We start from the raw sequence: 20,304 nt of genomic DNA on the forward strand, positions 1-20,304 counted from the left end.
CTTTATCGCAATCGGCAAACGATTCCAGGGTGGGGGAGACATTCCAATTAAACTAGGGAAGTGGGTAACCTCCTTGCCTAGGGACTTTCAAATACCTCCGACGGGCACGTTGCAGCTATGGCAAAAGGCCCTTGCGGTGACACAAGTGAGTGAGTGCGCTGTGCTACCAGCGTGAAAATATTGACTTTCTAGGACCCGATTTAGTGTGACTAAGATGCTTGCAGTGACCGGTATATATTGTTCCTGGACCTCATGTGGGCATGGGCCATATGAAATAAAGTTGTGGGCCGTATCTGTTCCGCACGTGGCGATAGGTTCCCTATCCCTGACTTGGACCCTGTTAGAGTCAGGGCAGGTTACCCAGACAGGCGTTGAAGCGGGCACCCAGAGGACAGAAACCAAGAGGAAAGAGCTGACGAGGTCCAGGACGGTCAGGTGTCAACCACCTGTGCAACCCTTGCTGCGAGCCCACTGAGCTATCGCTTTTTTTAGAGCTGACCTGGCCACAAATGTTAGCTCAATGAAGTGGTTTATCATGTGGAAATTTATATTTGGCAATATTCTAAATGCACGTTTCTAAATGTGGAGGGAAAAAACTGGAAGACCTGGAGAAAAATACACACGACCACGGAGAGAACACATACAGGCGTCGAGGTCGATATCGAACCAGGCGAGGTAGTTATCTCGCCACCGTGGTCTCCCCCAATAGGTGCTCACTAACAGCACCTGTCCTGTGGTCTGTCGGACTAAACTTATGATGGTTCAGGTGTGGTTTTTATCCCGGCTACGTCACGTGTTGGAGGAGCATATTGAGATGGTGCGTTTTGGTGACCGCCATGGCGTCTGTGTCCACGGCGTTGCTGCTGCAGTTCAAGGGCAACCTGGAGAAGTCGAAGCAGTCGCTGGAGGCCGAGCGCCAGGAGCTACTGTCCGAGGTGCGCGCACTGGCGCAGTCGCGCTCCGAGTCGGAGCAGAAGCGCAAGAAGACGGACGGGCTGCTGCAGGAGCTGCAGGTCAAGGCGGCGGAGAGCGAGAGGTCGCGCGCCGAGCTCGGCGATCGCGCCTCCAAGCTGCAGGTGCGCTTCGAACCATCGTCGCCGTCGTCAATGTCGTTACGATCGTGCATTTTTCCCTCTCTCTGTCGCCGGTCGCCTCGCGGTGTTGGCCCCCTGGAGCCTTTTGCGCCACGTCTCCATTGATAAGAAGGATGTCGTCACGATCGCCGTCACCGCCAATCATTGTATTCGCCGTCACATTTCACCATATCTTTGTCGTCACCGTTGTTTTACCGCGATTTATAGATGTCATTGTGTCCGTTGGCGATAGGTGTCATTGTATTCGGCATGACCGTTATTATTATCATCATCGTCATCCTTTGTTTTCTTCATCGCCATGATAATTACCTTCACCATCATTGTTACTATCCCAGTTATCGTTGCTGTGATCATGACCATCATCGTTTTGATAGTCATCAAAATAGCAGAGCTAGGGTTGGTGCGAGGTGCCTGATCAAGACAACAGAAGGGAGCTACTATCTTGGCCCCCTCTGCTGTATTCAACGGAGTCGCTTTTGAAGCACGTCGATCGCCCTGGTTTGCTGCATACGTCGATTCGACTGTGAACCCCCGTGTGCCCCACCTCCCTCCTCCGCGGTGCAGAACGAGCTGGAGAACGTGTCCACGTTGCTGTCGGAAACCGAGGGCAAGGCCCACAAGCTGGCCAAGGAGGTGTCGAGCCTGGAGTCGCAGCTGCAAGAAACGCAGGTGCCGACCTCCGGACTTGCATGCTCGTTCGCACGCGCAAATTACCACTCGTCCAGAAATGAAGAGTTTTAAAAAATGAATGTAGTTTTTATTTTGTGACCGTCGCCAATTGTTAACCACGAGTTGTCAACTGCGTACGTTTGGTAATGTAGAGGGTTTTAGGTTGCCTCTGTTCTGGTTTTTTTTCGTGAGCTGCTTTTGTCAACCATGTGAGACAGGCGTGAGCTCAGCTGAAAATTAAGAAACCGAACACATTGATTCACACCAGCGGGCGTGCAAAATCCGTTCCACAGGGGAATACAGACAGATATAATTCTGCTTTGCCCGCTGGGATGCTAGAGTGTACATTGGTTGCCTTTTATCTTCGGGGCCTCGGGAACAGTGGGCTGCAAACGTGGTCTGAAACGTGTTTCCCTGCTGCAGCTTTTCAGTCAAGGAAACATTTTGTGTAACATTGAGGTTCCCACTTAATTACATAATTGAGACTATACCTTCGCAATTATCGCACCCTACCCTCCCCCCCCGCTCCTATGCGCAAACTCGGCAGGACTCCAGAAAACGAGCTTGATGAGACAAATCTGTTCTCCAAGTTTGGCGCTTGGAGTGGCAGATTTGTGTGCCAGCAAGCCGCCACGTGTTGAAGACAAAGATGTAATTTACTTGACTTGGTCTCATCAAGCCTCGTGGCTTTAATCTGCGTCACTCGTCCAGGAAACTATCTGCTGGCTGCAGGCACGTGACAAACACCCTGGTGCTTTGACGCACGTGCACGCGTGTGAAACCTGAGCGAGCCGTACCTGACGCGCGTGCTCTGCCTCCTCAGGAGCAGCTGCAGGAGGAGACGCGGCAAAAGTTGAATGCCAGCACAAAGGTCCGCCAGCTGGAGGATGAGAAGAACGGGCTCCAGGAGCAGTTGGAGGAGGAAGAGGAGGCGAAGAAGAACCTGGAGAAGCAGATGACCTCCCTACATGCTCAGGTGATCACTGGCACACGTAGGAGATCACTGGCACACACAAATACACACTGGCATATGCAGGTACACACTGACACACCCGGGTATACAGTGGTACACACAAATATACACTTCCATCGACTAAGATCCCTGTATAGCTTATAACAGACTGTTTGGGCAAGTGCTATTATCGAGCACCTATGAAGGCCAGCACAGCACACGAGGGGGTAGGTAGCCACCACCATGCCCGACCACCTTCGTCTCCCTTGCGTACCCACTGCCATACATAGGTGTGCGGACTGGCACAGAGGTGATCACTGGCACGCACAGGCACACACAACCATGCGCAGCGTCAGTTGCAAGGTCTTTGGGGAGAGGAGATGACTGGGACGCGCCCTCGTGCTTTCCCCCCCCCGCACAGCTGGCTGAGGCGCGCAAGAAGGTGGAGGAGGACGTGGGGTCCCTGGAGGGCCTGGAGGAGGGCAAGAAGAAGATGCTGAAGGACATGGAGGCGCTGACCCAGCGGCTGGAGGAGAAGAGCGCCGCGTGCGACAAGGTGGAGAAGACCAAGAACCGTCTGCAGCAGGAGCTCGATGACCTCACCGTGGATCTGGACCAGCAGCGGCAGACCGTGTCCAACCTCGAGAAGAAGCAGAAGAAGTTTGACCAGGTGCGCGGCGACCGTCGCCACTTGGTCCTCCACGCGATGGCGAGCGAAGGGGGGGGCGGAACCGGCGATGTCCATGTGGCCTTGTTCATAAGCACGTTGTGTGTGTGCGTGTGAGAGGAGCAGTGGCGGAGTATGTATGTATGGGTGCGACGATGGCGAGATGTTAAATATCTTGCCTGTTATGCAGGAGGTCGTGGGTTTTATCCTGACCTTGACGCTTGTATATTTGGAGTTTGCATGTCTCATTCCCCGTGGTCGCGTTTAGAGCATTTGGCTGCTGTAAATTTAGCTATCATTTGTGGCCAGGTCGCTTCTGAAAAATAGCTATATAGCTCATTGGGCCTTACCTGGTAAAATAAAAAAAATTGTTTAGTTTAGTATGTATGCTGAACTTCTTTCACACTGTACATAGCCAACTGTGCTAATCTGAGGTGTGGGGGATGGACAACAAACTAAAAACAAAAAGCAGTTGTAAAGAATTTAGTTTTCAAACTCGATTTAAAACTGCATAGCTCCAGTGGCATCCTAATATCAGAAGGAAAGAGCGTTCCAGGCGGCCGCAGAATGGCATCTGAAAGCGCACGATGCAGTGACCATCTTTGTAGCTTGCACGTGTGCTATGATGCCAGTGGCCTGGGTTTCATTTCCAGCCATGGACAGCAGTATCCGTGGCCGGTGATATCTTCAACTGTCCTGTGCTATCCTTAGTTCGACTCAGCCTTAAATTGAGTACTTGGTGTCATGTGCGAATATCAGCACTGGGGGGAGACGGATGTGGTACTGACCACCCTGCCCATTCATGTTCTTGCTTGGTTTAATAGGCGCTCACTTATAGCACTTCCCCTGTGGTCTGTCAGGCTTTACCTGTAATGGTTCAAGTGTGTTTTTTATCCGGTTTGGGCCACGTCTTGAGCGTTTCTCCTCTCACCACTGCGAGGCTTCTTTGCCCACACTTCAACTCCTCAAGGTTCCCCACAGCAGTGCGTGGCGAAAGCTCGGAAAAGAAATGCTCAACACGCAGCCCAAGCCATTACAAAAAAAAAGCCTGCGAAAACCTGCGGCACGTGAAAGCGCAAAGCAGGTGCCGTTATAAATTCTGAACTGGCAGGTGCGCTAGTTTGCCCCGTCGGCCACCCACACTGATGGCGCCGGCACCGCCGCACCCCGCCACAGATGCTGGCGGAGGAGAAGAGCGTGTCGGCGCGCTACGCGGAGGAGCGCGACCGCGCCGAGGCGGAGGCCCGTGAGAAGGAGACCAAGGCGCTGTCGCTGGCACGGGCACTCGAGGAGACGGTGGAGGCCAAGGAGGAGCTGGAGCGGAGCAACAAGCAGCTGCGTGCCGAGATGGAGGACCTCGTGAGCTCCAAGGACGACGTCGGCAAAAGCGTAAGGCTCGCCGGGAGAGAAATCGCATTGCAAACATCCCACTGTACGAAACTCAAGTGACCGTCGCAGCGCAAATAAAGTCGTTGGTACATTTGGTATTCATGCCGTTCTCACAGCGCCAGGCTGTGACATGATCGTCGCCTGTAGTCCATTGCCAGATTTTGTTATGCGTGTGGTTTTACCCATTAGGTATTTTGTTGTTCTTGCCTTCCCTTGTACCCGGCCTCGTGGCTCACAATTGGACGGTTGCGAGTTCAAATCCTGGTCGGGGGTTGACTGAGCCCATAATTCCTCCGGGCTCGATGAAATTAGTACCACTGTGGGAAGCCAGCAGAGGATTGTCCTTTGGATAGATTTACCCCTGCCATAGGAATGTGGAGCTTCCGCCACTGGAGCTGTGCACTGCCTCCACGCTCCTCTGAGTAGGAATTCACTTTTACTTTCTACTGTGCATCTGTGCGTTCCAGGTCCTTTCATCACCTTTGCCGAGACGCTCGTGCACCCAACTGCACAGGCGCACACACCCACCCCGAATAAATCCCCTCGTACGCCTCGCGGTGTCAAATTGCTCGCGGCCCCGCGCCTGAGCATGCGTGCTTTCTATGTATGTTGAACTCGCACCGCGTGTGTCTGTGTGTGCGTACCGTGTGTGCTGTGCGTGTTGTTCCTCAGGTCCACGAGCTGGAGAAGTCGAAGCGGGCGCTGGACCAGCAGGTGGCGGAGATGCGCACGCAGCTGGAGGAGCTGGAGGACGAGCTGCAGGCCACCGAGGACGCCAAGCTGCGCCTGGAGGTCAACATGCAGGCGCTGAAGGCGCAGTACGACCGCGAGCTGCAAGGCAAGGACGAGCAGGGCGAGGAGAAGCGGCGCTCGCTCGTCAAGCAGGTGGGCGACGAGGCCGCGCGGAAGTTGTCGGGGGCAGGGTCCCCCTACGCCCGACTCCGCCGCTCGCTCTGCTGTCTCGCCGCCGCACTGCGGCCGAGCGTCGTGCACGCGGTGCCGTGGATAACAAGCGCGGCGCGGCACCGCTTGCTGTGGTGCGGCGGGGCCAAGGACGAGCGTGTGCCGTTGTGTTCGTGCGTGCTCTGTGCTTTTCGCTGCGCTGTGTGTTGTGTTTATCATGCACGTGTAGTGTCGTGCGTCTCTTCTTCCTTCTGGCTCGAGGCTTGTGTGTGCACGCAGGCGGCGTGCGTCAGCACACATTCAGTCGGAGACGAGGTAGTCGCAGGAGGCACCGTCCTCCCCTTTTATTGTTGTTGAGTTCACGCCACCACGCGGGCCCCCTCTCACGACCACGCTGCGTGTACGACCCGTCCCAGACACGACCCTGTCCGCGTTGCACCGATGGCGTCGACCGAGACAGCCAACTGCTGTCCGGCCGCGCGATGGTCGGGCGAAAGCGGCAGCGACGAGGAGACGAGTCCAATGCCAGAACCGTCAGCCCAGAGCTCTCGCTCTCCGCTGCTTATATTCCCCTCGGCGCAGCTTGGCTCCGCCCTAGCCACGCCTCCCTTATCGGACCCACCAGAGGGTTCCAGGGGCTTCCCCAGTTCCTCCGCCCTGTGTATATCCTCAACGGCATGTGTACCAAGTGCCCACCTGCACGTACAGTCAGCGCTATGTCACTACACGTGTACTACACGTGCATGTTATGTCTGTATTGTGCGTGTTATGCTGATTGTGTGTGTAATGTGCGCACTGTTCATGCACAGGGTGCACCATGTGGATTGCACGTGTACTTTGTGTGTGTGTGTGTGCGCAATGCGTGTGCAACGCAAGTGCTGCGCGGGCTGCTGTGTGTGCTGTGCACGTGCTGTGCTCTACACCGCGTGCTCCGTGTCGTACGCGGCAGGCTCGTCGCTCATCGTGCGCCGCACGTCGCTCATCGTGCGCCGCACTCGCTTGTTCGCTCCACGCAGGTGCGCGAGATGGAGTCCGAGCTGGAGGATGAGCGCAAGCAGCGCGCCCTGGCTGTCGCCGCCAAGAAGAAGCTGGAGGCGGACTACAAGGAGCTGGAGTCGCAGAACGAGGGCGCCAACAAGGGCCGCGAGGACGCCGTCAAGCAGCTGCGCAAGCTGCAGGTCGGTGACATCTGCCGCCGTGGGCAGCCGGGCACGATCACCGCTCCGCCGGATCTGGGGGCGATGTTGCCCACAGTGGCAGCAGGAGGAGGAGGAGAGGAATGCCCAGCGCGGCCACCCACGTGTCGTTGGTTCGGCTGGGGTCGTGGCACCGGCACCGCTAGCCGCGCTCCAACTCACGAGTAGACACCGTGACCAGAGAGCGACGGTGCTGTCCACGCACGCACCAATACGGCTGCCCCTATACAGCACCATTACAACACAGTTGAGCGTAGATGCTTTACACTTGTTAATGCGATGGTGCGTGACGAACGAGGGCGATGTGAGATTTTGACGATAGTCGTGGCGGAGATTTTTTTTTTCGGTTAAACGTGGAAAAGAGAGAAAATGTTATTCAGCGAAATGCAAAATCGCTGCCCGTCCATCATCAGTAACCGCGCACTTTACAGCCAGGCGTGAGTCCTTTGAGGTAAAAGTCCCTTTTTCAATGAGAACGCTATGTAAGATATTTAGAGAGAGAGAGAGAGAAATGAGATGGTAGAATCAATGTATGCATGTATGTTGAACTTCTTTCTCACCGTACGTACCCAACCATGCTAATCGGAGGTGTGGGAAATGGGATTGGATTGGACGAAGCTCTCTGCCGGGTCCACACGTTATTCAGGTTCTATCGCTGGGTTCGTGGCGCGGCGATCGTCGTCCTTCGCTGCGCGACAAGTCTTGTCGTCTCACCCGTTGTCCTCGTCATTGCGGCCGTGGCGCAGGCCCAGTTCAAGGACTTCCAGAGGGAGCTGGACGAGGCCCGGGCGGCGCGCGAGGAGGCCTTTAGCGCCGGCAAGGAGAACGAGAAGAAGGTGAAGAACCTGGAGGCGGAGGTCATCACGATGCAAGAGGTGAGGGCGCACGGACCGTTGTCACCTCGGCAATCCCTCGGATGCGAGCACCACGGTCGAGTTTCCAGGACTGGCGATGGATGGCTCACTAGCCTGAACCTTGCGCGTCGGACGCAGCATGCTCAGCCATCCCTCCCCGTGCCGTGTGCGGTGCAGGAGCTGTCGGGAGCGGAGCGAGCGCGGCGCCACGTGGAGCAGGAGCGCGACGAGCTGGCGGAGGAGCTGGCCAACAACTCCACCGGGAAGTGAGTGGCCATTCCCATGGTTACAATACAGCAGTGAGCCCGCCGCTGTGTAGGGCACGGTGTGCGTGCTCCCCGACCGACTCGGAGAGGTCCCCTGCGGCCGCCCCATCCCCTGGGTGCAGGCATAGCAGGAGTTTGGTCGGCAACTAGGAAGTGAGTGGACGTTCAAGTTCATTGCGAGCAGTTGTGCAGTCCAGGCACTTTCTTGCAGTGCAGACTCTTGCTTACTATCAAGCGATCTGCTCAGCGATTTACGGGAATTTATTTCATTGTATCGAGATTGATTTGCTCTTACAATCCTGAATAAGCCCGTTTTAATTTCCCTGTTGTGCAACTGCTCACTAAGATACGGACAAAGCGGTAGCAGGCGATTACGTTGCGCTATTCCGAGAGCAATTTGGGTTGCACAACCGATGGCTCGGGTGTGGATGCGGATTTAGAGCAATAGCGGTGACGTTTCCTTACCCAGAAAAGTGTCGGCCGAATCGGAGGACTCGTGAGCAGCGGGGATTTGACGGTCGGGACGTTCGGCCAATTTTGGTTGCGCGTGTCCCTCCCTCCGCAGGTCCGGTCTCCTGGACGACAAGCGGCGGCTGGAGGCCCGGATCTCGCAGCTCGAGGAGGAGCTGGAGGAAGAACAGGGCAGCGTTGAGCTGCTCAACGACCGCTTCCGCAAGGCCAGCCTGCAGGTCGGTCAGCCTGGGCCTGCCAACGCAGCCGCAATGAAATGAATCGGCCATGGGGAAGGGGTGGCACTCGTGGTGGTGGAGAGAGAGAGAAGAGAAGCGTCTTTGTCCAAACTGCACATGGGAGCGCCTGAGCATCCTGCCTGCAGCTTCGCGTTGTCAGATGACTGGAGGGTGTGACGAGTCACTTGATACTTGTGATTCGGAGCAAGTGGCCACCAATACTTATGAAATGGTACAGTCAGGGCACTTGTGCAGCAAGCCAATGACCCCAGAAAAGACTTCACGGGCCATGTGAACCGCAGCCCGGAAGTCAAAATACGTTGAGAAAACGCTGAATGTTTGAGACGGGAGCAGTTTTGTTCCTGTACTCAGCAAAATAAGTAAACAAACATAGCCTGATGGTAGAACAGTAGCTAACGCATGGAACTATGCTCCCCCCCCCCAACAACCGCTTCACTAATTCACTTTGACTATACTTCACGTTGATCAAACAACTCCCACGGCACTATGGCGTGGGGTAGTCCTTCATCCATCAGTGGATTAACGAAGGGCTGTAAGAGACTAGAATTTGTATAGCGTGTGCACGTGTGCATGCGTGCACGAGCAGGCGGAGCAGCTGACGGCGGAGGTGACGGCGGAGCGCAGCAATGCGCAGAAGAATGACAACGCGCGCCAGCAGCTGGAGCGGCAGAACAAGGAGCTGCGGGCGAAGCTGGCGGAGCTGGAGACGTCTGTCAAGGCCAAATACAAGAGCACCGTTACGGCGTTGGAGGCCAAGGTGGCCACCATGGAGGAGCAGCTGGAGCACGAGGCTCGGTACGTGCCTCGTGCACCCACTGCCGTAGCTGCACATTTTCGCGCCTCGGGGCAAGACGCTGCCCTTGCCCCCCATGGTCTCACAGCTGGTAAATGAAGTATGGACCGATGGGCCGGTCGTACCTGTGTGTCCATACATGTGTCCGTGAATGTATCTGTGTACGACACATTTCACATGTGCGTGCGTGTCCATGTGTTTAGTTTATAAAATTGTTGAACCGGCTGGCTCAACAACTTGGGCAAAACTTATCCCACTTTTCGTCCAGGAAACTGGAGAGCATGAAGTGTTACTAACCTAACATTGACACTAACAATTACAGATTTCAAAAAAAGAGTTGAGACAAACAACACATACACTATTAAAAATAATACAAATTTCTGTTTTTTTTTACTTAAAATCTCATCAACGTTCCTCAAACTATCCTGGACACTGTTGTCCCAGTGCCCGACCAGGCTGCTATTGTTATATAATTTAAAACACCGTGAGCACCAACTGAATGCCGCGAGGGAAATGTTTGCAATTCAAAAGCGGTCGCTTGAACGCCGTCGCAGGGAGCGAACAGGAGCCAACAAACTGGTGCGGCGCTCGGAGAAGCGGCTGAAGGAGGTTATGCTACAAGTGGAGGATGAGCGTCGCCACGGAGACACCTACAAGGAGCAGGTACATTCGGCACGACTGGTGGGCCCGCCAGGGCTCCCAAGTGGGATGCGATGGCCGCGTTGGGGGGTGAGGGTGGTGGCCGACGGGGGATTATGGTGGCCACTTGTGTCGCCGACGTGGCAACGTGGGACCGCGGTGGCCACTGCGCACCACGGAGGAGGCAAATCAGGCAGGAAGTGCGTGCTGCAGCAGCAGCGTTCGTTTTCGTGACGTCAGCATCCTCTTCAATTAATCAGGTTGTGAACTTGAAATTTCCTCAAAAGCCTTCGGGAATACAATGGACACCGCTACCCTTCCATGGACACCCACACGTTTTATCTGAGCTTTCACACCCAGCACTCGCTTCCTCTGCAGAGGAACGCTTTCCAGCTGCGTTCTGGGGAATTCACCGTCATTCACTGCGTGTGTTGTGTACATTGATGGCATTCAAACCCAAGTCTTATTTAATCGCACAGAATCCAGATGCTCTGAGAGCGCACCTCCTTCCCTCCTCTCCGTGTGGTGAATCCACAGTGGCGAGATGTTGACTACCTCGCCTGGTATACATGAGGTCGTGGGTTCGTTCCCAACCCTGACGCCTCATATATTCGCGTGTTCTCCCCGTGGTCGTGTGGATTTTTCTCCAGGTACTCTGTTTTTCCCTCCACATTGAGAACCAACTTGCGTTTAGAGTATTTGGCTGCTATAAATGTCCACGTAATGATACGCCACTTCTGTTAAGAGCTGTCATTTGTGGCTAGGTCGCTTCTGACAAAGAGCTACATAGCTCGGTGAGCCCTTATCTGGTCAAATAAACGATAGTTTATCTTAATAGTGCCCTTCAACGTCGTAACCCCCCCCCGCACTGCTTCACCCCCCACCGGCAGGTGGAGAAGGCGATGTCCCGCGTGAAGGCGCTGAAGCGGCAGCTCGAGGAGGCGGAGGAGGAGGCAACGCGCGCCAATGCGGCGCGGCGCAAGCTGCAGCGCGAGCTGGACGATGCCTTGGAGCACTCGGAGGCGATGAACCGTGAGGTGAACACCCTCAAGAGCAAGCTCAGGTGAGCTACGCGGCGGCGGCGGTAGCAGCGGCGGCGGCAGCAGCGCCCGGCGCATGGCTGGCGACGCCACAACGCAGGCAGTGACGCCGCGACGCGGCGGTGACGCGTCCACACAGCGGCTTGGCGACACCGCGGCACGTCGGCACAACGGCGAAACCGACACCGCAACGACGTGGCACAGCAACGCAGCGGCGTGCTGCCCATGCCGCCTCGGCCCAAACAGAAAAACCTCACAAGCTGTGCGTTGTGGTCATGACATATTTTTGTAACGATATTTGTTTGAACGACGAGCGTAGACGGCACGGTGGTGGTCGTGATGATGTTGTTTGTTGATGGACTGACTCGTGGTTTTTTTTTTCTCATCCGGAAACAGCACCCGATTTAACAAACCTGACAAGTAAGGCTCCGGTCTGAGTTCCCTGCTTCCTGTCGTCTGCACCTTGGTTGACCATTTCCTCCGTCAGAGCCGTCGTCGGTCAAATTCGCAGCTGCTGCTGCTGCTCAATACGCGACCATTGCCAAGTTAACCGAACTCAATAAGTGCAATTGGCAGCGAGCACTGGATCGGCCTGATCTGGAGGAAATGATAAAGCGTTGCCGACGACTTGAGTGGCACTCCCCCCACCCCCCCCCCCGTGTGTAGCAGTGCAGTGTCACGCAGGGCCGCCTTGCCACGTCTGTCGCTATTGCTAGCTCTTGCGTCACCCTCTGCACGCACAACAACGCTCTTCACGGGTGATCTATCCTGCGCATGTCGGTGATTCTCGCTGGGGCAGGTGCCTGGTCACGCGATGCTTTGGAGTTCAGAATCTTTTTAGTGAAGCAAATAACTAAAAAAGTGAAAGTAAACAATTTATATTTTACCAGGTATAGCCAATTAGCTTTTTGCTTTTTCAGAAGCGACCTGTCCACATATGATAGCTCAACTAAGTGGCTTATGATGTGGAAATTTATAGCAGCCAAATAATCTAAACGCGTGTTTCTAAATGTGGAAGGAAAACCCAGAGGACCCGGAGGAAAAAAATCCACGCGACCACGGGGAGAATATGCAAACATAAATATACAGGGGTTGGGATCGAACCCACAACCTCCTGCATACCAGGCGAGGTAGCGTAGAAGTGAATGTGCTCGGCACCATGGCTGCTTTTCAGGGAGGTGACTGCTTATTCCTGGCAGCTGCCTGGTGAATTATGCAAAATATTGCCGAATGTGCTGTCAACTTCGAAATGGAATTGTAATAGCCCTGTGCTATCACTCATGGAGCTATCCATGTAGACAGTTGAGTATAACCCCCCCCACACCCCCTCGTATGCGTGGCGGGTATCGTGTGGTCATGCCAGTTTTTCCCCATGAGAAAAATACGAAAAGGAATTGGCCAAATATTGCAACGCAAGATCCTCCTGAAAAAGTCTTGAGAGTCGGCGAGGCTTTCCAAAACAAAGGACGTTATTATTAAAAGGGTAGACCAATGGGAGCCAGTGTTGCAGCCCAAATCCCAAATTGTATAAATTACCTGCAACCTATTTTATACGATCTCGAAAATAACTGCTTCTGCCGAACTACGGGTACCCATAAAGAAATCCACATCCTCAATAGGGTCTCACCTGGTTTCATTGAGGATGCTGAACTCACCGCTGCTGCCCTCTAGGGGCCTAGGGCTTTGCTTGTATCTCTTTGCATCCCACATTCGTGGTGGTGGTAGTGGTGCTAACGAGTATCATGTTCTGCTAATGAGAATAAATCAGCAGTGAAGCTCTCTTGTAACTTCACCCTTACCCCTCCCCTCGTCGTGATTTTCACACCCCATCGCCCACCCACCCCAGGCGAGGCGGCGCCTTCTCATTCAGCAGCGGCGGCGGCGCCGCCAGTGGTAGCGGCAGTAGCCGAACCGGACGCCGCACTGTGCAGCACTCCTCCTTCGAAGGCGACCTGTCGGACGACGACTCGGTGAGCAGCAAGGAGAAGGATTCTCTAAACGACACGCAGCCCAGCCCGAGCGAGTAGCCTGCGTCAGTGGCCTCCACCACCGCGATGGTCCCCAGGGGACCTCGGCCTTCAGGCCTGGACTGCGGCACAAGGAGGAGCCGACGGCGGGGGGAGGGGGGCCGTGGGTGGCGCTGGTATCACCTGGACTATAGGACTAGACCTGAAACAAACAGAACTACAGGCAACCACTGAGCAGCAGCAGCAGCAGCAACGCACGCTGGGCCGATGATGTTACGATCCCGGTCGGTGGGCGTGCCGACCGCACTTTTCATTGTAACGGAAATTCCAACAGTATTTCAAGTTCGCCGCAGTATGTTTAGAACTTTAGATATAATGCCTGTTACAGCTTGTTATACTTCTTGTAATCGTAACCATACGCCCGTCATTTTGGTCTAGCTGACGTTTTCGTTGATGTTATATTCTTTTGTAATCTCGAAGCCTTGCTGGCAAGCCAACTGTGAAAAAAGCGAGCTCAAGGCTTCTTTGTATCCGATCGGAGTCCACGCATTCATACACAAAACGGTATTTGTCCTTTAGGAGGCCAAAATTTCCAAAAGTTAACAATCGCACTCAGGCCTTACAAACTAAGGCGGAAGTGAGGCGAGCAGAGCATGCAATGCCCGCCCACCCTGCTAATCAGTCTCTAAACACCCAAGCGAAACTATTTTTATTTTACCAGGTAAGACCCACTGAGCTATGTGGCTCTTTTCAGAAGCGATCTGGCCACAAAATGATACCTCAACGAAAGTGGCTATTCATGTGGAAATTTATAGCAGCCAAATAATCTAAACGCATGTTTCTATACAGACGTGAGGGTCTGGATTGAACCCACAATCTATATACCAGACGAGGTAGTTAACATCTCGACACAGACGCAAACCATTTGTAATTTGCAAGTCCTACAAAGTATTTGTGGGAGGTCTGACCCAGATAGTGTTTGTGTTTGGTGTGACTCTTGTGTCTCATACCTGATGGAGGTGTTTACGGAGGTGGGCGTAGAGGGGCGAGGGAGAGAATGACGCATGCCTGTCTTAGCCCCACATTGGAAACGCGTGCAATGCACGTGTAGCAAAGGAGTTGGCGGCACATGTCCCAAATGATTAAGGTGTTCGCTTGATTATTGGTGATGATGGACAGGTGACATTTCTCAAACTCGGGCCCTGTGTGGACATATCGATGACCTGTTTTGGACGTGCTTTGTGTTAAGAGAGAGAGAGAGAGACAATGATTTACTGCGCACCTGGTTCTCGTGCTGATGCGGACGAGGAGCGTTGGATTGGAGACATTTCCTCTGTTGTTGAATCCTGGACCCCCCCCCCCCCCCCTCCTGCGTACGACCCTGGAAAGTTATCGCGCCTGTTCTTTCCGGGGTCGTGTATTCTAGGAGGCAGTGAAAGACTTAAGCCAGCCACGGAGCCTTTCCCAGTGTGGCTTTCGCTTTTCGTCGATCCTGCTGCAAATGTACTCGTACTTTTTTTTTGTTTCCTGAAGGAAAACTGTGATGCCTAATGTACTCCCGTGTCCACGTATTTGATGCAACTGCAGAGATCGCAAACTTGCACAGCGTAGGGTAAATGTGACTACAGTGCTCTACCACTGTCATCTGTGTAATCATGTTCAACTCCACGTCTTTTGCTTATGGTTACTAATTTAGGTGCATTAGCTGTGTTTACACTAGGGGATTTAGTCTGTACCAGTGGCCACTTGTTGAGAACACGAAGGGAATGGGGGTTCCTATTAGGACGCTACATTCTCAGACCTGCGGCTCCAAGCAAATGGAGAGAAACACAAGGGACATTCAAGAGGGCTTCAACCATTGGGATTGCGACCGCTGTCTCTATTTTTGAGCCATATTTTCCTTTTGAAGTGGCATAAACGAGATCCATTTCGGAGTGGGAGAGTTCGGTTCTCAGTGGACCTGTTGTGAATCCGTGGCCCTGGTGTGAACACAGCTATAGCGGCTGAACTTCATCGGGAGGCTCGGTGTTCCGAGGTGCGGCACAGCGCGCATGGAAGCTCGACCCCACGAGCTGTTCTGTGGGATCAGATTGAGGCGTGTACCCAGTGAACATGCAAACGTTGGTTGATGTTGGGCCAACGTTTGCATGTTCACTGGGCAACAGTGAAGATGTATCCATTCATCTGTTAAAATCAGTTATTCTGCTCTGAATACACGCATTAAGACGTGTGTGTGTGTGCGTGAGAATCAATTATTTACAAGTTATGCAAATTACATGTTAGAAATTGAGATGAACGGAGACAACAAAAGTATAAAAAAAACTGAATAAACTGTACAAGCGGGTCGGTATAAATGACACAATTTGATTACTGTGTTTTTTACCACGTTTCATGGACACAGTGGGAAGGCGAATCGTTACATGCTTTGTTAGTAAGTCTGGCCTCTGCCCTGACCATGAACGTTATCATTGGGCTTACGGACAGCAACATTGCTCCAAGGGCCCCACTAATAACCGTGGAACGTACTCTTTCGTTTTTTCGGTAAAGTCACGTAGGTAAAATAAAATGAAAACTAAATTAAATCACGACGTTTCGGAGGCAACACAAGCTTCCGTCTTCAGGTGGAACAGACACAGCAAAATTAGCTGCAGTCTTTTTCACACATTGCCTCATGAACCCCGAAACGTCTGTCGGCTGATGCTGACGCCAGGTCTGATATTACGGTGGCTTCAGAGCAGGAATGGGGAACCTGCTATTCGCGGGCCGTATCTGGCCCACGACCTCAACGCGTACGGACTGCGGCCACATGAGGCCTACCGCTTCGTTATGGCTCCCAAACTATATTTATCACTACAAGCGTACTATTCACACGCCGACCCGGCATCAATGCGTTGCAGTGAAAGTAAAGCGGTAAAAGGTCAGCCCGAGTTCTTTTCACGTTACATTATTTTTTATTATTATTAGATAACGCCAGCCGTGTGTTCAGTGCAGTCCGATTAAAGGTATTTGAGAATCCTATATGGCCCTCGATAAGAAAAAAGGTGTCCCACCCCAGCTTTAGATGCTGGACTCAAGTCGTATGTCATGCGTCATGACTCTGGTGGCAGCATCCTTTTGGGTTTCTTTTGGTTGTGATCGGAGAACAAATTATGAACAGGTTTCATTTTTGGGTCGGTTTCGTCGCTCCGCTCCTCGAATTGGGAATATGACGCTTCGCCGTTTGTCAACGAGGCGGAGAACTTAACTTGGTAGAAAAACACGAATCGTAACGATTTCTTTAAATTATCAATAAATGTGAATTAACTTATATTCTTGGTTCTTTCGGTAAAGTCACGTAGAAGGGAAACAAAAGAATAAAAATATAAAGCAAAATTATCACGACGTTTCAACTGCAACACAAGCAGTCATCATCAGGTGTGATAATTAACTTGATAACTTTTTTCACATGCGTTGCTTATGTGAGTGGTGTTTATAAATTCAGTCTTTTGGGGCTGTTAATTAATAACGATTACGTTTTGCCACCACGGGTGGTAGCGAAGGGTGAAATAGTATGTGGGCATGTAACGATGCATCAATTTATCAATTAAAATTCTACTCTTTACACTCACGGTTCATGCATCAAATCATATACGTGTATGATAATGTCATATAAAATCTCAAATTATACAATTGGTACGTTCTTGAGTAAAGTCGCCGCCCAATATTCATGACAAATAATCGACTTCGCTGGGGAGGGGGAGGAGGGATGAATTGTTACACGACTTCTTGTCTGGTCCCATGGACTCTTCTGTTGCGTGATTAATTGTGATTGGTCAGCCCTAGACACCCTGGCCACATGCTAGGTGAGGTGATTCGACTGCTTTGAGCAGTGAGGGAGCAGCCTCTCTGGGAAAGCCACTCTCACCTGGTCCAGTAGAGAGCCATTGCCCGCTCTATATTTGTATCCAGGTGAAAGCCCATTGAGACGAAAAGTATATTTCAAGGGAGACATGGATCAAAGTATATCTAGTAATGACGATTATACATTACAGCAGTGTTCATTCACAGCAAATGAGCCCGGGGGGAGCGGTGAAAGCGTCTCATTAAATAAAAACGATGTGACATCTGCTCGTTATGGCATAACATTTTTTTTAAATAAAAGTTATACTTGCTGTACCCTAAAACACGTGTTTTTTTGTGTTCATCGGTGTCGGTTCCTGCTTAAGTGTAGGGGATCCAAACAGATATCGTGCACCCTTAGAGGTGGCCGGTTCGGAATTGGGATCTGGATTACAATTCTGCTGACAATTTCCACTCGGCCTAATTTTGAAGTGATGTGCCCACACCCCTGACGTCCAACACCTACTTCGCGGTTAGTCGTTGATTTATTTGGGTCGTAAATGTGTCTTTGGTTCATACATGGTCACAGCCAAGGTAGGTTCGGTTTAAGCCCAGGGATGAGCTGTTCAGGTTATGGGCTAGCAGTGTCGTAAGGAGATCAAGTTTGCTGGATATTATTTAACTTTGGCACGTTCTATCGGACACAGCAGAATTAAAATGCTTACGTTTATTCATGAACAATATCGCTATTTCGCGGATGGGTGAGGTGACTGCGGACAAGCAGACTTTAAGAAGACGAGGTGTGGGAGAAACTGCAGATTTATGTACTCCGGTCATGGGCTTGATTCGCGTAGATTAAAACCGAGCCGTGGAAAATGTTGGCTCCCAGTAAACATGCAACGTTTGGCCAACGTTAGCCATACCCAATATGCCAAGTATGGAATTTTAGTTTTCTGTTCCCTTCACCAGTCTCTGCGCAGAGCCTCCGCTCGCTACTTCTTGCATCATCGCGATAATTATAGCCGCTGTGGGCAGTGCCGGATTATCCGAGTAGCAAAAGTAGCATATTCTACGGGCCCCGCACTTTCAAGGGCCCCCGTGCTAAATGCTTTCACGCTATCAATTCCGGTTCAGTGATTCTGCACTTGCTCTATAACTATAGTACTATACCGCCTTCAACTTTTATGAACGACTGGGTGTTTAAGGTTAGCGATTTGTCGTATTATCTGGCTGTATAACAAGTGAAAAAATGCAATTACTTTACTATGCAAGTAAAACATTTGTGTTTTAATATTTGTGGGGTTATTTTTTTATTTAGGGCTCCTTTATAACACGTGCTACAGGCCCTGCACTGCCTTCATCCGGCACCGGCTGTGGGAAAGAAGAAGAGGCATTAATGTAATGACAGTCGAGAACTTGTGGTGTGAGCAGACTAGTGGCCACGGGAGGTAATGACAGGGGAGTCAGCCTACAGTGCAAATGGACGAGTGGCCACGGGAGGTAATGACAGGGGTATCGGCTTTCAGTACTAAGGGACTGGTGGTTATGGTAATGATCGCGAATAGGAGCGTGGGCAGGTGACGGAAGAGAACGGTAGAGTTTGCAGGTGGAGTGAGCGCTCTAGAGCCAACAAGAAGGTTCGGGAATGGGGCGTGGCCTCGATCCGTAAAAAGGGAGATGCGTGGGAGACTCGGGGCTGTTGCAGTGGGGTCCTCCGCCTGTTCGAGTGAACGCGTCTCTACAATAAAGAAACCGTCTCAAGACAAGCGTGTCAAGTCATTATAACAATATCATAAATGGGACCGTCACACGCGCGTGTGTTTGTGGGCACATACGTGGCTCTGTGGGTGAAACTCATTGTAATCATGAACGGCGACGCAGAGCGGGGAAGGGAAAGAACAAAACGGTTCCAAGGTAACAGCGTTACGCAGCTTCCAACCGCCAATACGCGCAAGAGAATTGCACGGAGGCTTGAAGCGAAATGGGCCATGCAACGTCCATGTTTCAAGTGAACGCGAGCGGCTATCGCTTCGATATAGTTGAACTGGCAGCGGACGGCATCAGGGTGTAAATATAATGGTTAGACACTCACTCTCCCTTGTATAAACCTGGGTGTCAAACCCCCTCCCCCACTCTCCCTGTATACACCCAAGTGTTAAAAGCCCACTAACTGTGTACTGTACTCATTCACAGACACTAGAAGGGAGGTACTCTCTCTTTTATTCCGGCCTTCCCAGCTTTGGGGGATAACTACACACCGGATCGGGACAGCCAACATGCTGCAAGACCCACAGCTGGAAGAGGGCGAAGATCACATCGACGATAGCACGACGAGTTCCACTCGTGATCTCAGCAGCCCCAACTGAGTCGGAGCTCACCTTTTATCCAGCCCAGCATGGCCAGGCTCCGCCCTCTGCCCCGCACCCCTCTGGATCCCCCAGATGGCTCCGTGCCTTGCCCACAGGTCCAACTGGTAGAACGGGCTGCTGCTACCCCTAATTCCATTGTCTACCAATCTCCCAGCGGCACGCATTCCAGTGACTCATTCAATGTCACGACACCTGTATAAACACCACTCTCCCTATATAAACCCCACTCTCCTGATATAAACCCCACTCTCCTTATATAAAACCCACTCTATAAAAACCCTGCTCTCTCTATATGAACCTCATTCTCCCTACATACACCTCACTCTCAATATAAACCCCACTCTCTCTATATAAACCCCACTTTCCCTGTATAAACCCCACTCTCCCTGTATAAACCCCACTCTCCCTGTATAAACTCCACTCGCTCTGTATAAACCCCACTCTCCCTATATAAACCCCACTCTCCCTATATAAACCCCACTCTCCCTATATAAACCCCACTCTCCCTATATAAACCCCACTCTCCCTGTATAAACCCCACTCTCCCTGTATAAACCCCATTCTCCCTATATAAACCCCACTCTCCCTATATAAACCACACTCTCCCTATATAAACCCCATTCTCTCCGTATAAACCCCATTCTCCCTATATAAACCCCATTCTCCCTGTATAAACCCCACTCTCCCTGTATAAACCCCACTCTCCCTGTATAAACCCCACTCGCTCTGTATAAACCCACTCTGTATAAACCCCACTCTCCCTATATAAACCCCACTCTCCCTATATAAACCCCACTCCCTATATAAACCCCACTCTCCCTATATAAACCCCACTCCCTATATAAACCCCACTCTCCCTGTATAAACCCCACTCTCCCTGTATAAACCCCATTCTCCCTGTATAAACCCCACTATATAAAACCCACTCTCCCTGTATAAACCCCACTCTCCCTGTATAAACCCCACTCTCCCTATAT

At 52.1% G+C, this 20,304-nt stretch overlaps 1 protein-coding gene across 9 annotated transcripts in view; it reads left to right on the forward strand.

The window, feature by feature from the left end:
* The window catches only part of LOC116956211 (myosin-10-like), a 76,831-nt gene extending 59,529 nt beyond the window's left edge, over nt 1-17,302 (forward strand). For 8 of the 9 annotated variants that reach the window (XM_076052107.1, XM_076052134.1, XM_076052117.1 and 5 more), the window contains 15 exons: nt 870-1,076; nt 1,659-1,763; nt 2,587-2,739; nt 3,137-3,385; nt 4,559-4,771; nt 5,444-5,656; nt 6,691-6,852; nt 7,617-7,745; nt 7,902-7,990; nt 8,556-8,679; nt 9,287-9,495; nt 10,048-10,156; nt 11,023-11,195; nt 11,569-11,592; nt 13,019-17,302. In XM_076052107.1, the coding sequence (XP_075908222.1) occupies nt 870-1,076; nt 1,659-1,763; nt 2,587-2,739; nt 3,137-3,385; nt 4,559-4,771; nt 5,444-5,656; nt 6,691-6,852; nt 7,617-7,745; nt 7,902-7,990; nt 8,556-8,679; nt 9,287-9,495; nt 10,048-10,156; nt 11,023-11,195; nt 11,569-11,592; nt 13,019-13,199 (2,340 nt within the window). In that variant the 3' untranslated portion in view covers nt 13,200-17,302. The remainder of the gene's footprint in view (nt 1-869; nt 1,077-1,658; nt 1,764-2,586; nt 2,740-3,136; nt 3,386-4,558; nt 4,772-5,443; nt 5,657-6,690; nt 6,853-7,616; nt 7,746-7,901; nt 7,991-8,555; nt 8,680-9,286; nt 9,496-10,047; nt 10,157-11,022; nt 11,196-11,568; nt 11,593-13,018) is intronic. The other variant, XM_076052124.1, reaches the window with a different exon arrangement.
* The last annotated feature ends 3,002 nt before the right edge of the window (nt 17,303-20,304 follow it).

Source organism: Petromyzon marinus, chromosome 3 (assembly GCF_048934315.1).
Source record: "Petromyzon marinus isolate PM22_M1 ecotype Great Lakes invasive population chromosome 3, UKy_Petmar_22M1.pri1.0, whole genome shotgun sequence".
Lineage (NCBI taxonomy): Eukaryota > Metazoa > Chordata > Hyperoartia > Petromyzontiformes > Petromyzontidae > Petromyzon > Petromyzon marinus.